General features: G+C 31.7%; 2 protein-coding genes across 2 annotated transcripts; both read right to left on the reverse strand.

Moving 5' to 3' along the window:
* Positions 1–3426: 3426 nt before the first annotated feature.
* Positions 3427–12210, reverse strand: HELRODRAFT_192839 (hypothetical protein). The gene is made up of 22 exons (XM_009024039.1): positions 12081–12210; positions 11286–11380; positions 10730–10795; positions 10539–10605; positions 10389–10406; positions 9745–9972; positions 9363–9510; positions 8866–8969; positions 8638–8778; positions 8237–8352; positions 7921–7990; positions 7458–7546; positions 7077–7175; positions 6865–6983; positions 6082–6214; positions 5640–5750; positions 5330–5397; positions 4938–5052; positions 4522–4623; positions 4133–4205; positions 3838–3900; positions 3427–3596 (listed from the first exon to the last, which is right to left on the reverse strand). Exons 1-22 carry the CDS (start codon positions 12133–12135, stop codon positions 3523–3525), a joined length of 2154 nt encoding a protein of 717 aa, XP_009022287.1. The 5' UTR covers positions 12136–12210; the 3' UTR covers positions 3427–3522.
* Positions 12211–14529: 2319 nt separating this feature from the next.
* HELRODRAFT_84222 (hypothetical protein) lies at positions 14530–16473 on the reverse strand (the record flags this gene model as incomplete). Its single annotated transcript, XM_009024012.1, has 6 exons — positions 14530–14779; positions 14947–15066; positions 15209–15282; positions 15728–15791; positions 15944–16048; positions 16277–16473. 6 exons carry the CDS (start codon positions 16471–16473, stop codon positions 14530–14532), a joined length of 810 nt encoding a protein of 269 aa, XP_009022260.1.
* Between the last annotated feature and the right edge of the window lie 5579 nt (positions 16474–22052).

A 22052-nucleotide genomic window follows, 5' to 3' on the forward strand; every position in this document is an offset into this window, starting at 1 on the left:
TTATATTTATTAACATTTATCAACGTCTAGAGAAACAATAATGATATCAAAAAAGGGTAATGATGTTCTGCGTAGTAGACTAGATAAGATTTATACGTCTATCAAACGTCAAACACACACACACACACATCACACACACTCACTCACACACACACACACAGACAAACACACAGGCGTATATATCTATTTAAAGAAGGTATATGTATGTATCAATACGTGTCAATTGATTGCAATTAATCATAACTTAGTGTTTTTAAATTATTTCACTTTTATTATATTTTACACGGAATGTCTCTTAAGTAAGTATGATAAAAAAAAATAGCGTTCCCCGCCTACACATTATTATGAAATTATATCATAATATAAATAAATAATGTTGATAATAATAATAATAATGATGATGAAAATAATGATGTCGTAATGACGTCATGATGGTAAAGTATAACGAAATATGATAACGAAAAAAAAACAAACTATTCGTCACGTGCCCAACAATGTTTAAAAAGTAGAATATAGTGTATGTATGTATGTATGTACGTGTGTGTATGTATGTATGTATGTAATTCAAATGTACCTAAAAAAATACCTTAATGAATAAAATATATATGGTATATAAATGTTATGATTTTTCAAATACTAAGATGATGAAAATACTATGTTGATGTATGTAACAACTCGTGCATGACGGCATGAATGATTGAATGTACGAATGAATGATTGATAGACATACGAATGAATGAATGAATAAAATAAAAGAATAATAAAAGGTAGAGTATAAACGTTTAATGAATTAAGTGAACTGATTGATGTAGGAAAACGAATGAAAAGATAGAAGTTTATGAATAATCTACACTTTGAAGCAATGAAAGATTGGATCGAAGATTTGATAACGAATTGAAAAATTCAAAGAACGATTAAAAAATTACTAACAGAATAAAACTCGAAGAACGAATTAATGAACAGGGCCCATACTAATCTACATTTAATATTGATGAATAAATGAGTACATTTTAGAAACCCTAACTAAAATATTGAATTAAACAGTAAATAAAGATATCCATTGAACAGCAATGCAATTCAAAGGTTAACATTTCCAATAAACACACACAAACACAAACAAACCAGCATATACAAACATCAACATAATATACATTAGATGTAGGTAGACGCATGTGTTGTGTATGTTGTCTTATTTATGTATTATGATTTAGCTTAAGTTAAATGTACCACCACGAAATATAAGTGTATTGGAGAATAAGTATTACTATTAGTTAAAAATTTGTAAAAATCAAATGAAAAATAATTGTAAATTTGGATATTTTTTGTGTGACATGCTTGAAAGAATTGAAGGGCTCCCCATGATAGAAGAGAGGTTAACGAATCCTGTATTTGCGAAACTAGGTCCGAAAAATTCACAAAAAAGAGTTGGATGGAATATTCAGGAGTTCGTCCCAAATTTACTAAACTGAAAATCTTAAAATGCTGAAGTTACATCCAATAGAAATGCGAAATATAAATCTTGGATGGCAAGGAACGCAACTTCAACGAACAATTGGCGATAATTTAATTTTATGGAATTGAAAAGCTCGAACGTCTCATACATTTTTGTAATTAAGTAGGTGAGATCCAGTTGCACATCCTTTCGTATCTGCTTCACTCCGAACATCAGACGATCATCCCAATTAAATCTACATCCCAGGAGCAGCTTCCTGTATCTTTTCATCCAATTTTATCCCAGGAGCTTTTCATCCAATTTGGTCGGACTTTGTTTGAGACAGTGAAGAGATCAGACCACCTAAACCTTTCCAATCTTGCAAAGCGCAAGCATCTCATCAATTAATGAAATCACCCATGTGATGAAATCATCATCCGAACCACCAAACAGACGAGAATAGTGAAGTATCAAGGACTTTTGGTGAATGAACATCAACAGAGATGAATGAATGAGGCGATACACCCCCAGTAAGCAGGCAGCATGCACGCATCAGCACGTCACAATGCGCAAATATGAGTGTTCATTGAGAAATTAAATTTCACAATTGCGAACCAAATTAAGATAATAATCGTTTACATTTTTTAAAATATGAAATGAATTACAGAAGTTGTTACGAAAAGAGATAAAACCAATGACAATCGATCACGCTAAAAAATGAATAAGGCTCGATAATAACTAAACGAATTAATGAACAGATAAATAGATGATAATTATTAAGAATTGTAATAGATGAAATGTAGAAACATCTGACCATTCAACTTACTAAGGATTTGAAAACGAAACTCAAGTTTTATCAGATACAAAATTTTATCAAAATATGAAGCATGTGTCTATGTTTACATATGATGTCTATATATATATATATATATGTGTGTGTGTGTGTGTGTGTGTGTGCGTGTATATATATATATATATATATATATATATATATATATATATATATATATATATATATATTCATGGTTATTTAGAAGCTTATATATAAATAATACATGCAATGATATAACAGGCAGCATAAATGCAAGCAGACAAATAAGCATACATATAAACACGTTTCAAACTTTTTACTTAGGAAAAACATTCAACAGCAAATTGACACACAGACAAACAAAAACACACTCAGACACACACACACACACACACACACACAAGCACTTTTTATTATTTAAAAAAATAATGATAATAACGCAAGTTGAAACATTAAACAACACTGTTACTAACGGTAATTTGAAGTTTAAAATTCAAAACGATAAAAGAATATGAATGAAATTTTAATTAATTAATTAAAAAAAAAGAATTTTTTTCTGTTTTCATTAATTACATTCACTGCAACGACGTCAAATGTAAGAGTTTATATATATATATATATATCACAAAGATTCATGAATAAATTATGTTAATGGAACATAGATTATATATACACATATATATGTTTACATATGTATACATTACATAAACATGAATACACGCACAACAGTAGTTAGAATATGCATATGTATGACTTGAAGAAATAGCTCGAGAATGAGAAGCGACGCTCTTTACGACAGGAAAATTATTTTTTAGAAAAATTCCACAAAGTAAAATATATAAATATAATTAAATAACAATAATAATAATAATAACTATAATTATATTAAAACCATATTTATAACAAAAACAATGGCGTCATATAACAATGACGTCACATTTAAACCTATTAAAATAAAAAAAACATGACTGATAAAATGATTATAATAACAACAATAATAATAACCAATAATAATAAAAACAGATAATAAGTTGCCAAAATATTAATTAATTAATTAATTAATATTAAAAAAATATTTTGACAAATGCACACCACCAGCGCTCTAACACTGTGATTGCTGATATATATATATATATATATATAAAGGTAACTGACGCGTTTAAGTAAAAAAACTGAAAAAAATAAAAATTAATTAAATTAAAATAGTAATAATAATAATAATGACAAAAATATTGGTAATGATAAAATAATTATGATAAAATATTAATAACGAAATGTGTTATTTGCTCGTTTTAATATTTTTACTCAGCTGGTCTTCTCTGGCCAGATCTTGTCTAAGGTGGGTCACTTTCTCTGCATAAATTAACATAATTTGCATATTAACGAATGAATTGGTTAATTTTTTTAATTAACGGACAAATAAATAAATGAATAAACTAATGAAACAATCAGTAAACGAGTTAACACAAAACAAAAAGGAATGAAATTTATCTATTGTACATCAATTTAATTTTTTATAAATTGAGTGAGTGTTTATACAAAACTATAATAATTAATGAAACAAATAATTCATTGGTAAAATATATTTCTGCACCCTTCAAATCCTGTAATGCTTCTATCTTGGCATCTATCAGACTATCCAGCCTCTTGGCGTAGGCTGTTAAATGAATAAATAAATTAATTAATTAGTCAGTTAATTGATTGAAAATAATTACAATTTAATTATTGAATAATAGAAATTTAATAATTATAAAATTTAATATTGATGATTCACAGAATGGTCTAATCCAGCTATTGCTAACAAATCATGAAAAAAAAAATAAAAATAACGCTAAGAAGGGAACGAGACAGGACAAAAAAGAACAAAAAAGAACTAGAATACTTGATACCTTCCAGATCGTAATCAACCTCATCCGTCATCTTCAGTAGCTTCACATCCATATCCATCCAGACTTGCTCTTTCTAGAATTAATTAATTAATTGATTAATTGACTAATTAATTAGCTAACTAAACCGGCACTAAGCAGTATGTCTATCAAGAAAAAAAAATATAGTAAAAGTTATGATATAACTATTCTGGCGTCAATAATAGTGAATAATAAGTTATATGCAAGTTCCTCAATAATGAACGATGTATCTTCTAACACTGACAACATACTCTGCAACAACAGCAACAACAACCGCAACAACAGCAACAACTAAATCAACAACTGCAACAACAACAAAAACAGATCTGCGACAATATAAGCAACATCAGCCACGAAAGCAAACAATAAACCTGAAACAATTCCTTATGTTCATCCAGAACTGCCTCCTCAATTTCTTGCATGTTGTCGACAACCTCGTGAAACTCATACAACTCCTCCGACAGCTCCTCTTCCTGCAATGAATGATAAAAAATATAATTATTTATTCTTATCATCGAGCAAACAAAATAATGTCCCAGGTATTTTCACCCCTGCTGTGATGGGCAACTTTTGTCATCACTGGTAACCTACGTACACTACACGAACATACATCATCACAGTTGAATGGACAGCCAAATATGAAAGCAAATTAACATAAGAACATAAACAATTGAATACAAACAAACGAATAAATGAATAAATGAACAAACAAATGGACAAACACCCCTCAAATAAACAAACAGACAGACAAACAAACGAACGAACGAACACAAACAAACAAACAAACATTGGCATTTCTTAGCAGAGCCAAATCACTTTTCTGTGGAGACATTTCAGGGGAGGGTACATACTCCAACTTGTATCCATCCCCCACACCTCCAGCTGGTCCTAACTCCTTCACCCTATCATCATCATCATCATCAAATGTGTAGTGTATCTATCATCATTGTCATCAAGCGTTATTTGTATCTAGCTATCTATCAACATCATCAATAACAAAACAACCACCAATGAAGCAAAACGAAACGAAACGAAATTTTATTCAGTAACGAAAACTCCAAGAAAGATAAGGTCTCAGGGATGAACAAAGTAAAATTTATTGAATTCACCGAGTCTGGCCACCCACAATACAACAACAAAGCATACAACAGATAAGAACAAAAGACAACAGATAATAACCTGTCAGCATATCTGAGCGTGTTGAGCGTATGTTCACAGCAGCTCATACCAGGGGAAATCATGGCGATCTGAAAATCACATGTGTATATATGTGTGTGTTAGTGTGTGAGTATTTATATAGTTTGTGAACCATGCTTTGAAAACATCCATGCTTGTGCTGGAGCACATAAGTCTGGGTGCGAAAAACATATCTAATAACATTAAAATTTTACTCAATCCTACTTCTCCGACTCGCACTCACAATCAACGAGCAACAATTAGAACATGTACACACACACACACACACACCACACACAAAAGAAAAACTGACCATGCAAGTCTTGGAGTTCTCTCCAATGAAGGAATCTCTGAGGACCTGGGTCAGCTTGCTGGCTCTGAATGGAAGGTGCGTGCCTCGACGTCCCAGCGCTCGTATGCACTCCTGGCGGTCATCAAATCAAGTTTCATGACAACTATGTATGAAAAAGACCAAAAAGTAGATAAGAATTAACAAATGAAAATGAAACAAAGCAGGTTTGCTTGTTACAGATTAATATAAAAAGTAAAAGTGAACCAATGTTATGTTGCCTGCAATAACGCAAGACAATTCCAGCCATCCAATTATTGAATCAGTCAGTGAAAAATCATTCAATCAACCAAATATCCATATATCCAATCAACAAAGAATGAATTACTCAGCCAAACATCCAGATATCCAATCAACCAAACATTCAACCAATCGACTTTAATAAGTCCCTCATACAACAAAATACCTTAAGAGCCAGTAAGCTCTTATTGATTTCGGCACCCTCCAATCTCGTCTGCCTCTCGGAGTCCATCGTATCCACGCCTCGCTCGTTGCCTGCCAACAAAAATAAAACAACACCGAATTTGGATATTAGTTCACTATCGGCATTAACTTTATTCAAAAGCTTACAAAATTATGGTTAAAATTTGCTTTTGTTGCAAATATTATCGCCATGTCATAATTATCATCCTCATCATCATCATCATCATCATCATCATCACGTTGACTGCAAACATAAGAGACAAACAATGCCTACCTGCCAAATCAATGAGAGAAAATTTTCCGTACAATCTCTTGTTGGATCTTTTATTGGAATGGATGGATAGATGGATGAATGGATGAATGAATGAATGAATGAATGAATGAATGAATGAATGAATGAATGAATGAATAAATGAATAAATGAATGAATGAAAAAATGAACAGAAAAAAAAATGACGGGAAGAATGAATGAACAGGCAGACGAATGAACACAGCAGTATTTAAAAAAAATCTTGAATAGAAGAGTGATTAGATAAATAGGTTAGATAATGACAAAAACATTATCCACATAAATGAATATAAACTGTAAAATACAATAAAACAATGATGGAACAAGTCACACACACACACACACACACACACACACGCACATAATTATATATATATATACATCATCATTACGATCCTCATATCGATCATTATCTTCATCACCATTCTCAACATCATCATAATGATTACATAACGAACCACCACCAGCAGGACCTACCTTCGTCGTAATATGATCTGGAAGACTGCATGAGACCGGGATGAATGGTTGTTGGCAGATGTCTGCCCCGATGTTCGAACTGCATTGCCATGTTGTATCAGCCTCATCACATCCTCTACCTAGTGGTTTCATTAGTAACATGCTGATAATGAACATAATGAACATAATGATCATGATGATGAGGAGGACCATGATGATAATGATGGACTGACCCGGTTCATCTCTTCTTCCTTCAATCCAACAATCTGAACTTGTTGCTTGCCATCTTCAAGTACACGCAACTTATGCTTCTGATTCAACAGATCAAACACCTGATGACGTGGCAATGTTAATGACGATGACGACGTTGATGATGACATAGCCCGGATTGATGTATCCGATTAAAGCGAATATTGTTGTGATGAAGAACCGAACAGAATGTGATGAAAACAAGTAGTATCGATAACATTGCTAACGATTTAACGCTCTATACATATACAACATGCTAGCCAAAAGACAAGGTGATATATGATGAAATGATGATATTGGTGATGTGGGTAGTGATGATGTTGGTAGCGATTGTTAGAGTAATAAAGACAATAGAAAGACAATACCTTTCCACTGTATATCTCGAAAAAACTGGCGCTGACAACCAGGTCCAACTCCTTATACTTGCTGTGCAGTAATTTGAAGACATCACTTGCTGAAAGGATGATGATGACAACGAAGAAGATGATGATGTGGATGGTATGATGATGACAAAAAAATCAAGATAATGATGATAAAATCTAAGATTATAAGGATAAATATATTGATATTGAAAGCGATGACAGTACAACCACGATGAATGATGAATCCATCATAAACTCAGTTCTTAACAGATACAAAAATATGATGACGCTGACAATAGAGCACCGACTCACATAAACTCACTCGTGTTTTTGAAACGTTGAAAAAGCGTTAAAGACAATCACAAAAGAGAAGGAGAGAATAACGTTGTGAGTGAAAAAATGATTAGAAGCGAGTTGAAAATGATTCTGAAAGTGACAAAAACGATGATGGCTCGTCGCAACAAACCAGCCAGCACATAGATTCCTTTGCTGCAATCTTGTTTTCCCTTGCCACCTGAAAAATCGCCCCCCATAGTCTGAATGAAAGAAAGGTTAAGGTCAAGTATATTTACGATCATTATCATCATCTGAGTCATCAAAACATAACAGCAGTTATGGTTAGTTATTGACGGTGTTAGCTTTTTCGCAATAAACTACTTGTAATTTCATTAAACATCAACTGTGTCATCATCATCTGTACTGTTATTATCATCATAATCCATGCAATCGTCATCGTCATCTTCACGATCATCTTCATCATCATCATCGTAATGATCACTCACATGAGTCTTCCCACTGCCCGTCTGTCCATAAGCAAAGCAGGTAGCCATACCGCCAGAGAAGGCACACTCAACTAGTGGTTTTGCTGTGTACCTGTGTGTGCGTGTTAGAGTATTGTCTGTGTGTGTGTGTGTGTGTGTGTGGTGTGTGTGTGTGTGTGTGCAACTAAACAAAAAAAAGCTGCGTAGAACAAAATAAAATAAACCTATCAATTGCTGATCAATCAACCAACCGCTAATCAATCAACCAACCGCTAATCAATCAACCAACCGCTAATCAATCAATCAATCAATCAATCAATCAATCAATCAATCAATCAATCAATCAATCAATCAATCAATCAATCAATCAATCAATCAATCAATCAATCAACCAACCAACCTATAAACGATTTCATTGCTACTCGTTTCATCGAAAGAGTAATCAAATCTGAAGTTCTGATTCTCGACGTATTTTGTGAGGTCAACTTTTGTTTTTGGCTCGTGAACAATGACTGAATTTTTGTTTGGAACTGTTATAACATCAACCTCTCTGCGATCAAGTTCTGAGGTGTTTGAGGTTTATTACAATGTCAAGATGCTACAGGCACGTATGCCAAATAGAATGAATTTTATAAACTAAACTTTCGAACCTTTTTTATTGAGTGGCCTCTTTCTCAGACAGACGCAGATCTGGTGGCACTCAATGGGCTCGTTGCTTGTGATCGGTCGAAATTCCAACGTTTTGCGAAAATCTCTGCATTTGGAGGATAATTTTCTTTGTAAGAATTTTACTCGCTCGGAGCACATGTGCCACTTAGAGACAAAATAAAACAGGATAAAGTGATAAGTTCACGAGCGGAATGGAGACAACACCAATTAACAATGTTTAAATGAAAAATTAAAACACAGACAAGTAAATGATATTATATAAACGAATGTGCAGTAGGTAATATATACAGCATATCAGCGTTCAGATCCAGCCATGCACATAATCAACTGAAAATAACATATCCCGATATTGCAAACTGTTAAAAAGTTAATGAAGATGATGATGAAAATTATGATAAAGATGACGATGATGATGAAGATGATGACGTGGATAAAAAATAATGAAAAGATTCAGAAGAAGAAAGATTTCCGTGCCTACCTAATCATAGATTCAAACTCCCATGATGGTACGTTGGTGTCGAAGTCGGCTTCATTTTGTTCTTTTATCGCCATCTGCTGAGCCCTTCTTTCATTCCTTCTCTGTTTTATCTTTTCTACCTCCTTCACACAGTTTGACTTGCGACGATCTGTCAATCACAATTTCACAAATTTATCGAAAATTCTATTAAAGTAAAAAACTTTGGACAACCAATGTTCTATCTTGTTGCCAAACGAAATAAAAAAAAATTAAAATATCCAATCTTAAAAAAGGTACACCAATATCTAAATTAATTTGCATATGCACTGTACTTACAACAAACAAACAAACAATGAACCAGCAATTGCACATCATGCAGACAGACACACTCAAATGAACTAACAATTATTTTTTTTGTTGTCGTCTTGTTGTGCGTATGTATCCATTGTGTTGTTGTTGTTATCATATGGAGGTGAGTTGTTGTCGCAGCTGTTGTTGTTGTTGTTGGCTGATGTAGATGTTGTCGTTGTTGTTGCAGGAATCAAAATTGATGTGGGCTCTCCTCTCTCTTTTTCACTAATCGCTGGAATTTTGCTTGGTCGAGAAATGTGGTTGCTGGTGGCTGGTGCTGCTAAAAAATCATTTTTCATTCATTCATTCACCCATTCATTCACTCTCTAAATGTGTATATGCACCAAAAAAGTACATCATACAGTAGAACAGGTAATTTTTACGTTAACTCTAATCTCAATGGAACAGGTAATGTAAATGTTTTAAACCATGATTGATTTTGTTTAAGTCATGCACTCCAAATCGAAAACAACAACAACAACAACAACATGAGAAATGAAATAATATAAATCACAAATGTAAGTAATTGAAGTACAATGATAAGATACAGCTGATATAATTAGATACAACTGATACGATTAGATACAACTGATACGATTAGATACAATTGATATGAGAAGATACAATCAATGCAGTAATACAAATGATAAAGATAAAATACAATCATTAATTGAAATGATGAAATGAATCTCAGACCAGCACTTGTTTGAGGCCCTGCATGAAAGAAAATGAAATTTATAATAAAAATTAATAATACCCAAAACATAATATTTAATATTCCAATAATAAACTTTCTAGAAAAAACAGATAAGGTGAATATTATTTTAATAGACAGATGGTGCTAACTCTTAGAACCTTTGACAGTCTCTTTAGAACCGGGCTTCAAACTTTCGGCTCCGTTTGTCAACTTGGCCTGCCAGTGATCATTAATCATCCATCATTTCAAAAAAAAATTCATTATTTGATTAATTAATTAATTAATTATATTATAATTTAATTGAATAATGTTGAATGGACAGAGAAAGCCGTAGACAGACCTGAGGTTGCTGTTGACTTGGTATGAATAACTCAGAGTTCAAACTTTTTACATCATCTATGTCGATCTGATGACGAAAATTTAGGAACAATTCATTAAATCAGCTTACCAACTGAACTTCATTTTTTATTTATAATTCACACTGTCCATAATTTATTGTATCTAATTTAAAATGTTGAGATAAAATTGGTGGCTAGCTTCTGGAAATTAATTTTGTTTCATCAATGTTATTTAATCTGTCATTGTTCTAATAATCATAAATATCTTTCTGGCTATCTAAAATACTTGAACTAGGCATTATTTAATTAAATTGTTCAAAACGTTCCTAACCTATGAAACTTTCAATGACCCTAATAAAAAGCAATAAAAACTTATCAAAAATTTTTTAAAATAAAAAACATGAAAAAAATATTTAATCTAACTCTGCTGTTAGACCCAGTCAAATTTAACTCTCATCAAGTAGATGTTAAAACATTAATTCAGGTAATGATTAGAATATAAAATTAAACAAATCTCAACAATGGCAACGACAAAAATGAACCAAATAATTAACTAACCTCTTTTCCCTTGGTCTCATTTTTCTCATACCATTCAACTGTAACTGTCTGGTTATCAAAATCCACTGCACTAATTGTTGCTGGGTGGATCCTTCCTGAGAATTTTGTTATAATTTGTATCAGCTACAAGCAACTTATTTGAAACAAAACTACTAAAAATATTATAAATAATTCAGTCTCAGTGGTACACCAATTTGGATCTTTTAATTAGTGCAACTTTTCAAATTGGGCAACCATTTAGATTAGATAATAACATTTCGTAAGCACATTTCATCCTGTTAATATATTTACTTTACAAAAATTACAATCCATTTAAAAATCTCCAAATGATTACATGTTTACTAAAACGTTTCCTTAGCAACCATCAAAATTGGCAGGTAATTCCTTAATGGAAAGATGAGTTTGAAAGGAAATCTCTGTACATACGCCTAATTACATACTAGTTACACACAAGCAAGTTTGAGGGAGTGCTGAGCTTTTTGGAACTCTTGAATCTCTATTCATCTTACTCTCAGTCAGTCAGTGTAGTGTTTACAATACATTCTAGTACATTCCTAACTCTACTACTAAGCACAAATGTTGGCTCAATCATGATTGATTCAATCAAAATTTGATAAACTAAAAGCGCTGAAATCCAAAAGGACGAACTAATGAGAAAGAATTGGAATTAAAATTTACTAAGGCAAGAAGAAGAGAGGTCATGGCATGTCTCTCAAGTAAACACAAACATAACTGAGAACTTGAGTAATTTTAATTAAAATTAGCAACAACAACAACTAGGAAAAATTAAGTAACCATCAGTTCTCTGAATGTCTATGGTGACACCGGGTTTCAAATTCGCGAAACTCATTTTAATTTAATTATCTATTTATTCACTTCGGTGAGCAGGCAGCAGAAAAAGCTAAATGTCCAATTTTAAAAAATTTTTGCCGAATTTGCATTTTGTTCAAAACAGCACTAAAAACCCTAAATAAGCAAGGTAAGTACATAATTTATGAAATTAGTAATCGCGCTGTTTACAAGTTGCGGGATTACTGTAAAAAATTGAAATAAAAAAATAACTTGATAGATGACTAACAAAAGTTTTTGTTATTTTATTTTTTACAATTTGCCAATCACGGAGCCTACATACAGCATTCAAGTACCCAGTGGTCGTCTGTAATACGCTTTACAAGGATGTGTGATCGAAAGGGTCTGAATCTAAATCGTTTCAAATGTTATTTTATTTGAAAGAGTTTTACACATTAATTTAGATTTTAGTCTGGATTTTTAAAAAATTTTGATTTACAAATTTAAATGTCACACATGATTTTTCCCTACACTGACAAAGAAAATTGGCTGCAGGAACATATTTGGCATAACCATGGACACAACAGTGCTTTGAAAACTGTATCAACTAAATTTCTCTTTATTGAACTTAAATTTTTCAAAAGTCAAAAATCAACAACATTAAGTCGAGCATCCGACATCAAGTGATCCAGTGAGTCAGTAAGGATAACATCACTAATGTACAATTGCCAGATGTTTTAGACTGTCGTTCATTCATTTTTAAAAATTTGTACGAAATTATTTTTGTACTTGATTTTTTTTAATAATCTATATCCAATGAACAATCTAAGCCTTTAAACGCAGATGCATCTTTCTGCACTCAAATCTTATTGAAAATTGCTCATCGACCCCTAATTTAACCAAAAATTGTTGCCAAAGACAAACATTTGTTGTCGATCTCGATTAAGTATTGCCCAAATAAGCGCCTAAATACTTCAAAGTAACGTAATGAGGCAAGACATTGATTAGCCATTGCTATTTTCGTTAAATTTAGTAGGTATTACACAAAATAGTTATGTTATGACGATGTTGTCAAGTGTAACAACGAACGACTAACAAGCGAAACGTGGATTTAAACACATCAGCAACCGAAACTCAGTTAATCCACAACTTGCATGTATTATCGTGCGGACATGCCATTCATCTTCATAAGGTAACTTCCAGTTGTTCGAAGAATTTGTTCTCAAAGATTTTTTAGACTTTCTATTCCGGAAAAAATATTAAGAAATCAAACGATTTTAGAATTGGACAGGCTTTATCAAGACAAAATCTTTACATCCTGTGACCGCATACCTTCTCGACTGACCATTCAACACGCACGATTTAAAAATCTGTCACCATTACCGACAGTTTGATTTGTCATTCTCGTTGAAAATTTTTGAGGGGCTATTTCCAAGGATATTTACTACGTAAAAAATTAATTTGCTAATTTTTGCCTAGTTATAAAATGAAAGATATGTAATAGATTTGGATGTAACTGGCTTGCTAAAGATTTTGTAAAAATTAAACCGATTGTAATATAAATATTTTATTCAAATCACAATACAAATCATTTAAAATAAAATAACGTTCCGTATTTGAATAAGAACGCAACATATTTTCTATTTTAAATGATACAAACGGAGTGAAGAGTATTAAACCATAAATAAATTTGATTTAAAAAAATCACATGTAGGTCTAACAGACTATACAACCAACGACATAACGTTCACCATACATAACTTTTTTTCATCGTATATGCAACAACTCAGCAACATATCATCAGATAATGGATACCTCTGTACTCAAACCATAGCATGAAAACTTTCAAAATTATAACACCATCCGTGATAGTGGTACAGGAAAATCAGTATTTTTGAATTTAAATCATAGAAACAAGTATTTTATATTATTATGAATTATATAGATCCGAGAATAGAGTAGATATGCAAAAATGAGAATTTACATATAAATATATTTCAACCAAATCATGACTGATAAACGCATATTCAAAATAGATCAGCAGACACATCACATATGAGTTTCTACAATTCAATGAAGATAGTCAACTATTGTGAACATTTTTTCATAGGTTCTATACAATATAAATCCACACAAGGCAACATATTTAATTTCTGCGACAGTTAGTAACATTCACTAGTCATTCATCAATTACAATAATAATACACATAATAATAATATAAATAATAATGTGATAACAAAATAATAACAAAAAAGTAATCATTTATTCCTGATCAGAGCAAGCACCATCATCATCATCCTGATCAGTTTGGTGGCCGCCAATGTTAAAGTTGTCGCTTCTGTTTTTGTGATTATTTCCATATGCATTCAAGTTATCATTTGAACCTGTAAATAGTTGAAAATTGTGAAAATTAAAAATGGAGTTTAAAGAAAATAAACAAAAAAAAAAGTAAAATTAAATATGAACAATAAGGTTACCTTCATGTTCACCATTTCGAGGTGATTCTTCATTATTATCATTGCCATGGAGATCATTATTTTTCAAGCTATTGCTAACATTCTGCTCCACACTCCTATCACGAGAAGTCTTCTTATCATTTTTGAGACCTCCCTCAACATTAATCAAGCTAGGAGTAGCTGCAGCATCATGCGGCTCACCTCGTTTCTTCTTCCTCTCCATGGATGCACTTCGATCTGAATGGGAACTTCTACTGCCACTATTGCTCCTCGATGATGAATGCCTGTGCTGGCTCTTCGAATGACTGGCGAAGAAATTTAAATTTATTAGTTTATCAATAAAAATTTATTATTTAAACTATAAAAGGAATTCTAAAAATAAACTTTGAAAAAATTCTTAAATAACTGAACTCACCTCCTCTTTTTACCCCTCTTGTTGGCTTCAAACAACCTGATCCTCCTTCCATTGAGATCCATGTTGTCAAATTTTGACATTGCCCTCTCCATCTCCCTTCTCGATGCAAACTCTACAAGACTGTATTTATAAGCACAGTAAGTTATTATTAATGAAAGTATATCATACAATTGATTTATAATTATTATACAGCATTACCAAAACATACAATGTTGTCAAATTCAATTAGAAACGTGAGCAGAGAAAAAATGAACCAACTTACCCTTCATTCCTCCTATCTCGATGAGCATCGGCAAATGTCACCTCACCTGCACCTCTCATCAAATCTTTCAAATCCTGCATCAGACATAAAATAATTTAAAAAAATTATTATAATTAAAAATTATTTAAACTTAAAAAAAGAGATTAAAAAATAAATAAAAATGATACTAATAAAAATGTAAAGATAACACATCAACTACTCTTCATTGTGCTCATGGTGATAGAGTAGTACCTCAAATCAAGTTTAGTGTTAGCAGGCAGTTGTTTTTTCAGAAATTGTTAAACACTTTTTGGTTGTTTTGCTGGATGGTTGGTTTTTGATTGAGCACTTGATTGATTTGAGGTTGTTAATTGATTGATTGATCACTTGGATGGCATAGATTGATTGCTTTTTTATTTTTTTTGTCGCTTTGCCAGAATTGACTCCACTAAGTCAGAAATAACAATAAATTTCACTTTTAATAAAGTACTCCAATGGAAAAAAAATAATTCCAAAAATGTTTTTTGGAATAACACAAACCTGCCAGCTTATTCTGGTACTCAAATTTTCAACAATTAATCTATATTCTCCTCTACGCCTTGGCCTGTGAATAGAATAAAAATATATAAAGTAATTTATTTAAAAACTGATTTAAACGACACACAGATATTTTTATAATACAATACCTTATGATGCAAAACACATAAATTTTAATATCTAGCACGTCATTTATAAATTATACAGAAAAATGCCTACCTATCAAATTCTCTCCTTGATCTCTGTGGATAATCAATACCTCTTTCAATATCTTTTCTCAAATCTTCTCCATGTGGGACTCCCCTTGCATGTTCGACAACAACTCTGAAATATCAAACCATTTTAAATTGAAAATATAATGAATTAACTCAAGATGATAAAATTAATTAACTAAATCGCCTATTTGTTATTATGATCACATAATTATTTATAATTTCTTGACATTCATTTGTTAATTAAATTAATTATTAAATTATTTAATCCTACAGCCTGTGAAAGTGAGAAAAATCGGCATATAAAAAATTTGAAAAATAAAATATTATAGAAACGTACTTTTCTCCGCAGAGAACTCGGCCATTTCGCTCATAGACAGCATCATCCGCATCTCTGTAGTTATCAAACTCCACGAAGCAGTAACCGGTTTTAAGCATGATATCGCGAATTCTTCCGAATCCCTTGAAGAATCGCTCAATGTCCTTCTCGTGAGTCCGATAAGGAATTCTTCCGATATAGACGCGGGCAGCACACATGGTGACAAATAGAAGTGATACACGGGATTACGACAAACCGATTTAAAACTAAAATTTACTATTCGATCTGATCCGTCGTCACTCGCCTCTCTATATATAATGGACGACACAAGAAACCAAAGAAATAAATGTTCCTGGTAACCACGATTTTACAATCATGTGGCTTTAATCTTTAAATACGGCATTGAAATATTAAAGGTTGTAAACTTTTACAACCAAAGATGTTGTAATATCATTCATTGGCATAATTCTACGCATTTTACGTACTCTATAGTTCATAGATCTTTAACGTAATTTTTTAGCGAAATTAAATTATGAAGACTCTAAATACACGCAAGCCACTTATGGACAAACAGACACATGCAAACTCTTACGCATATTTTTCCTGCTTATCAGCATCACTACGGTTGTTAATATGCTGAAGTTATCAGCTCAAGTGACGACATCAAGCCAGTTTTACAAAAAATGTTTTCATTGCCTTAATCAAATTTGGCAATCAATCCGCAAAAGCCAGACCGTGACTCTTGGCCAAATTTAAATTAGGCTGGCATTTATTCGAATCCATAAAGGGATAAGACAGGAACTGTTGCGAAAAGTTAACACTTATATTAATAAATTTTGACGCTCTTTAAGTACATTGTTTGTCAGCAATCTAACCGATAAAATATACCTATAAAAAGATTTAGAAATCCGATGAGAAAACCGAACGACTTTTCATGTAAATATTTTAATGTAAAATTAAAATTTAAAACCTTTTTATAACATAAAAATGTATAAGAGAAAATATTGAAATAATTGGTTAACTTATTACAGTATAAAGTTCAAAGATAATAACATTAACTATAGTCAATAACATGATTATTAATGGTTAAAACTAAATTATACAAAAAATTTAAGCGTAAAAATCTGAAACCTGACGCTTTTACATTCATTTAAAAATGTATAAACTGCAAGCATTCACACTATGATTTAAACGAAGTTAGCCGTAATTTTGTGGTAGCCCGTTCAGTCATGTTGCAAAGTTTAGTTCAAATGGTCGATTTAAATGCATGCATTTCGTAGCAGAAGTATAAATTTGCTACAATTTACATTTACTAATAATACTAGATGAACATCCAACATAAAAATTAACGTTTAAAAATATATGTTGATAAATAAAATGCAGATAAAATTCATATTAATTTATTTAGTTAAAAATGTTAATGATGATCGTTAACTTTGAATTATTTTGAAAGTATGATGTCTTTCGTTTATCATTTCAACGCATCACGGCTTAAAAAGTTTCGTTAACGAGGTGGCGTGCGTTGGTGAACAAACTTACAAAAGCACGTCATAAAATTCCCCGTATAATTAAGAGTGGATTTAAAGCAAACAGCAATTCAAATAGAGATAAAAGTAAAAACTACAACCGCCTATTACTTATCGAATATGATCTTGCCACAGTCCAGAACTTACAAATCATGGACACATACGTGCTATACACAGGCAGACATACAATCAGACACATACATATATAGCCAAATACACTGAAAAAAAGAAGGATGGACACACAGTAACACATATTCAACAATGTTATTTAAACCAGCATCCCAAAATTTTTCCCTTATTACCATTACTAACGTCAGTGAACAACAACGATCAAATCAAGAACATCAACTGTGCATCGGCGACAGATCAGCTCCACAAACACTTATCATCAAGTTATGCCATGCCACACGTCCTTCCATTTGGATTTTTAACAATATTTCCTCCAAAGAACGACGGAAGCTGAAAATGTGATGACCATTAAAAAAAAGAACCTAGTTTGACCTGAAACAAAATATGAAATGACAGCATTGGCAGGACAAAAGTACTGGCTAGCAATGATGTTGAATAAAGGAGATGTTATTTGACGGGAGAGTACATACGTGCAAGTAGACGAGAGCATGAGTGAAGTTCGTTAGAAATTTCAAAATTAACCCAGAATTTCCTTCGAATATTCAATCTATGAAATGACATCAACAACATTGTGATTAATGTAACCAAAAAACATGCAACAACGACGCTTATTTCATTTGTCAAAGCCTAACAATTTAATTTTTTAATTAAATCGGGATGAATAAGTGGTTGCATAGAAATGGATGATTTGATGTTCAAAGTCATTCTAAAATTATTAAAGTCCAAGCTAAAAAATAGAGGTGATAAATGTCAATGATTAAAACTGTATCCGATCTGATATTAAATTATATATACATCCGTATATAAATATCATCAATAATTGCAATTTACTGCCATATTATATAAGACAAAGGTTATAAATTTTTTCGGGAGATAGGAGCAGTATAATGACATAGAAGATTATACATTAGTTTAATTTTTCCATATAAATAAATATATATATATATATATATATATATATATATATATATATATATATATATAATATATCGATAGTGCATAAATAAAAATATATGTTGGAAGGATACCATATTTTATTTTATACGCTATTGTATGAACTTTACCGAATTGTTTGCATTAATCAATTTAAAGTTTAAATTTTAAGTTTTGATACAATACTATATATATATATATATATATATATATATATATATACATATATGTATATACACATAAACAACGCAGACATACATATATTAATACCCAACAGTAGGAGGAAAAGATGGGATAAATGAAACGGAAGGAAGGAATGTGTTGTTGTTGTTGCTGTTAAATAAAAAAAAAACAGATCTATCTGAATGTAATGTCTGATGCAAATGCAAATAAGCATAAACGTTGCTCCCACGACTGTACTGGATTAACCAACCACTCCTGTTAGCCAAAATCAACCATATAAATAAATAAATAAATAAATAAATAAATAAATAAATAAATAAATAAAAAACGAACAAATAAATAAATAAAAGATAAATAAATATAAGTTTTTAAGCTCTTTTGCTGATACAAGCCAAAGAGTTCAAATCCAATTCAATAACGATAATGTCTACATACATACATATAAACACATCCGCATATATATATATATATATATATATATATATATATATATATATATATATATGCTCTCAAACATAAACATACTTTAGAATGACTTTTTCAAGGAAAAGAAAAACAACGTGATAAAACAAGACAGCGTATAATTAACATCTACAATATACGGAAGAGTGAATAACCAACAAAAATAAAAATAATAATAGTTAAGAAATGCAACAAAATTTGACCCATCATATATTTTAATGAGGAGGTTGTTTTGGTTTTTATTTTGATTCTTCTTCGATTGGCTACGTTTATGTTAGTCTTAATTTATTTAAAAATATATCAAAATGAAAACGTCTTCATTATCATCCTGTTTATGCTATACATTTCAGTACGTTTTGGTTAGTTTGATCAAAAAGTGTATATAAATAGGCAGAAAATAAACATTTATAAACAATAGATAAATATATATAGATGGTTGTTTTTTTTAGAGAACATATAAAATTTCTGGCAGAGAATCATGAAAAATCGTGACGTGCTAAATGTAATAATAATAATATTAATTATTATTATTAAAAATACTAATAATAAATAATAAAAATTATTATAACAGAAAAATAATCAAAACAATGTTAATGATGACCACCCCCGACAAAATTTCAACGCTAACGCAAATGCACGTTTATAATGACGATATAAAGAAGTGTCTAATGAAAAAAAAATGTAACCAAATCTAATTCTTAGCAGATAAATTACTGACATGAAGAAGTTGGAAAGGACGATGATAATGTATAAAATAAAAAAAAGAGTATAGAAACAGAATGCATACTATATTTATATATTATATCATATTATATTATTGTACGCGGAAATCATCAACAGCTAGTAGATTTGCATATGGTGGCATCAGCATCATCTTCCTCTTCATCCTCCTCCTCTCTAAACCTTCCCATGAAACCAGCATCGGCAGAGTTATCGAGGACATAATTGAAATTAGTGCGTGAGTGACATGGCGATGCTGATGACTGCATTGCTTTCGATGCACTCCTACTGCCAGTGCAATAGGAGCTGTCATTTTGTTTGAACGTCTGGCTGGCTGATAACATATTGGATGCAGGACTTGATCTGCCGACCTGCCTGCTACCGAAACTTCTCACCGACTGAGAGTGTGAAGATGGTCCGCCACCTGTTAAAATAGGGTTCGTTGAGTTAGTACCCTCGCTGCTGACGTTGAAATTGTAATTATGAATATTGTAATTGTTACTATAATTATTACTACTACCGGTGTAATTAACGCTATTATAATGGCGGTGATTAATAGAAGGAGAAGCAGCAGTATTAGATGATGATGACTTGAAACTTTCAGGAGTACCGATAGAACGATTGTATAGCTTGCCGTCGTAAGACCTCATCACAAAAGCACCCCCACCACCATTGCCATGGTGACGAAAATTGTTATCATCGACATCATCGCGACCACAAGCACCACTATTACTGAAAGAAGTTGCTGCAGCAGATGAGGAATTTGTTGGCAAGATAATTTTGTTCATCTTCAGTGGAGTATCATCAATGCTTCTGCTTTTGCCACCAAGAGTTTTGTTGTTGTAGTTTGCGAATGATGGTGACGACGACGATGACAATAATCGTGGACTGTTACTATTGTTGATGTTGCGCGTGATGTTATTAAAGTTATTAATGTTATTCTGCGGATAGCTAGGCTGGTGATGAGTGCTTTTGAAAAATTCTAATTTTCTGGCATGGTTGACTGCAAACGGCGACGAAGTCATGTAGGACTGTCTGTTTGTATTATTATTATTATGGGTGTTGTTGTTATTGTTGTTGTTGTTAATGACAGTATCGGTGGTATCACCAATACTGTATGAACGGTTGTTAGATGCTGGAAAGCAGTGATAGGTAGAAGAATGCTTGTTGAATGATGATGACGATGCTGATGGTGGTGGTGATTTAAATGACGATGACAAAGATGATGATGGAACTAAAGCTGCTGCTGCTGCTGAGTGCTGTTGGTTGCTTTCTATTGCATATTTCGTAGGCTGGATCATGAGTTTTGAAGAAAAGTGATCTGACATTTTAAGACTTGAAAAATTGCCATCATTATTTTCAATGTTTTTAACATTATTATTAGCAGCAGTATTACTACTCCTAGCAATACTGCTATTGTTATAACCATTGTTATTGTTATAATTATCGTAATTATTATTAATATTATTACTATTAAAGTCATTATTATTATTATTATTATTGTTTAGGAGGTTTGGCTTGTTAACGCTGGAATATGATCTGTTGTATTCATATAAAGATGACCACTGGTGTTGCTGTTGTTGTTGTTGTCGTTGCTGTTTTGAAATCAAACTGTGTGTTGATCTGCAAAGACGTTATGTTACATGCATCATACAAAAAATTCTCACTAATTATGCTGTGACTTATCTATTTTTCAAGCCTATCCATATTATATAAATAAATAAAAAATCCTTTTTAACATTAACATAACATATTTTTACTGACACCAATATTTAGTATTAGACAAATCCAGAAAAAATATACAACCAAGACAAGACGAGCACCAAGGTAGAATGAGTGAGATA

The sequence above is a fragment of the Helobdella robusta genome (assembly GCF_000326865.2).
Source record: "Helobdella robusta unplaced genomic scaffold HELROscaffold_39, whole genome shotgun sequence".
Taxonomy (NCBI): Eukaryota; Metazoa; Annelida; class Clitellata; order Rhynchobdellida; family Glossiphoniidae; genus Helobdella; species Helobdella robusta.

Bases quoted from the DNA above. Each gene is read 5' to 3' on its own strand.
- HELRODRAFT_192839 (XM_009024039.1), bottom strand. From the start codon at position 12,135: ATGAGTTTCGCGAATTTGAAACCCGGTGTCACCATAGACATTCAGAGA. The intron at 8,970-9,362 runs GTAGGCACGGAA...CTCCAAATGCAG, and splicing joins GAGTTTGAATCTATGATTAG to AGATTTTCGCAAAACGTTGG. The intron at 4,206-4,521 runs GTTTATTGTTTG...AATTAATTCTAG, and splicing joins AACATAAGGAATTGTTTCAG to AAAGAGCAAGTCTGGATGGA.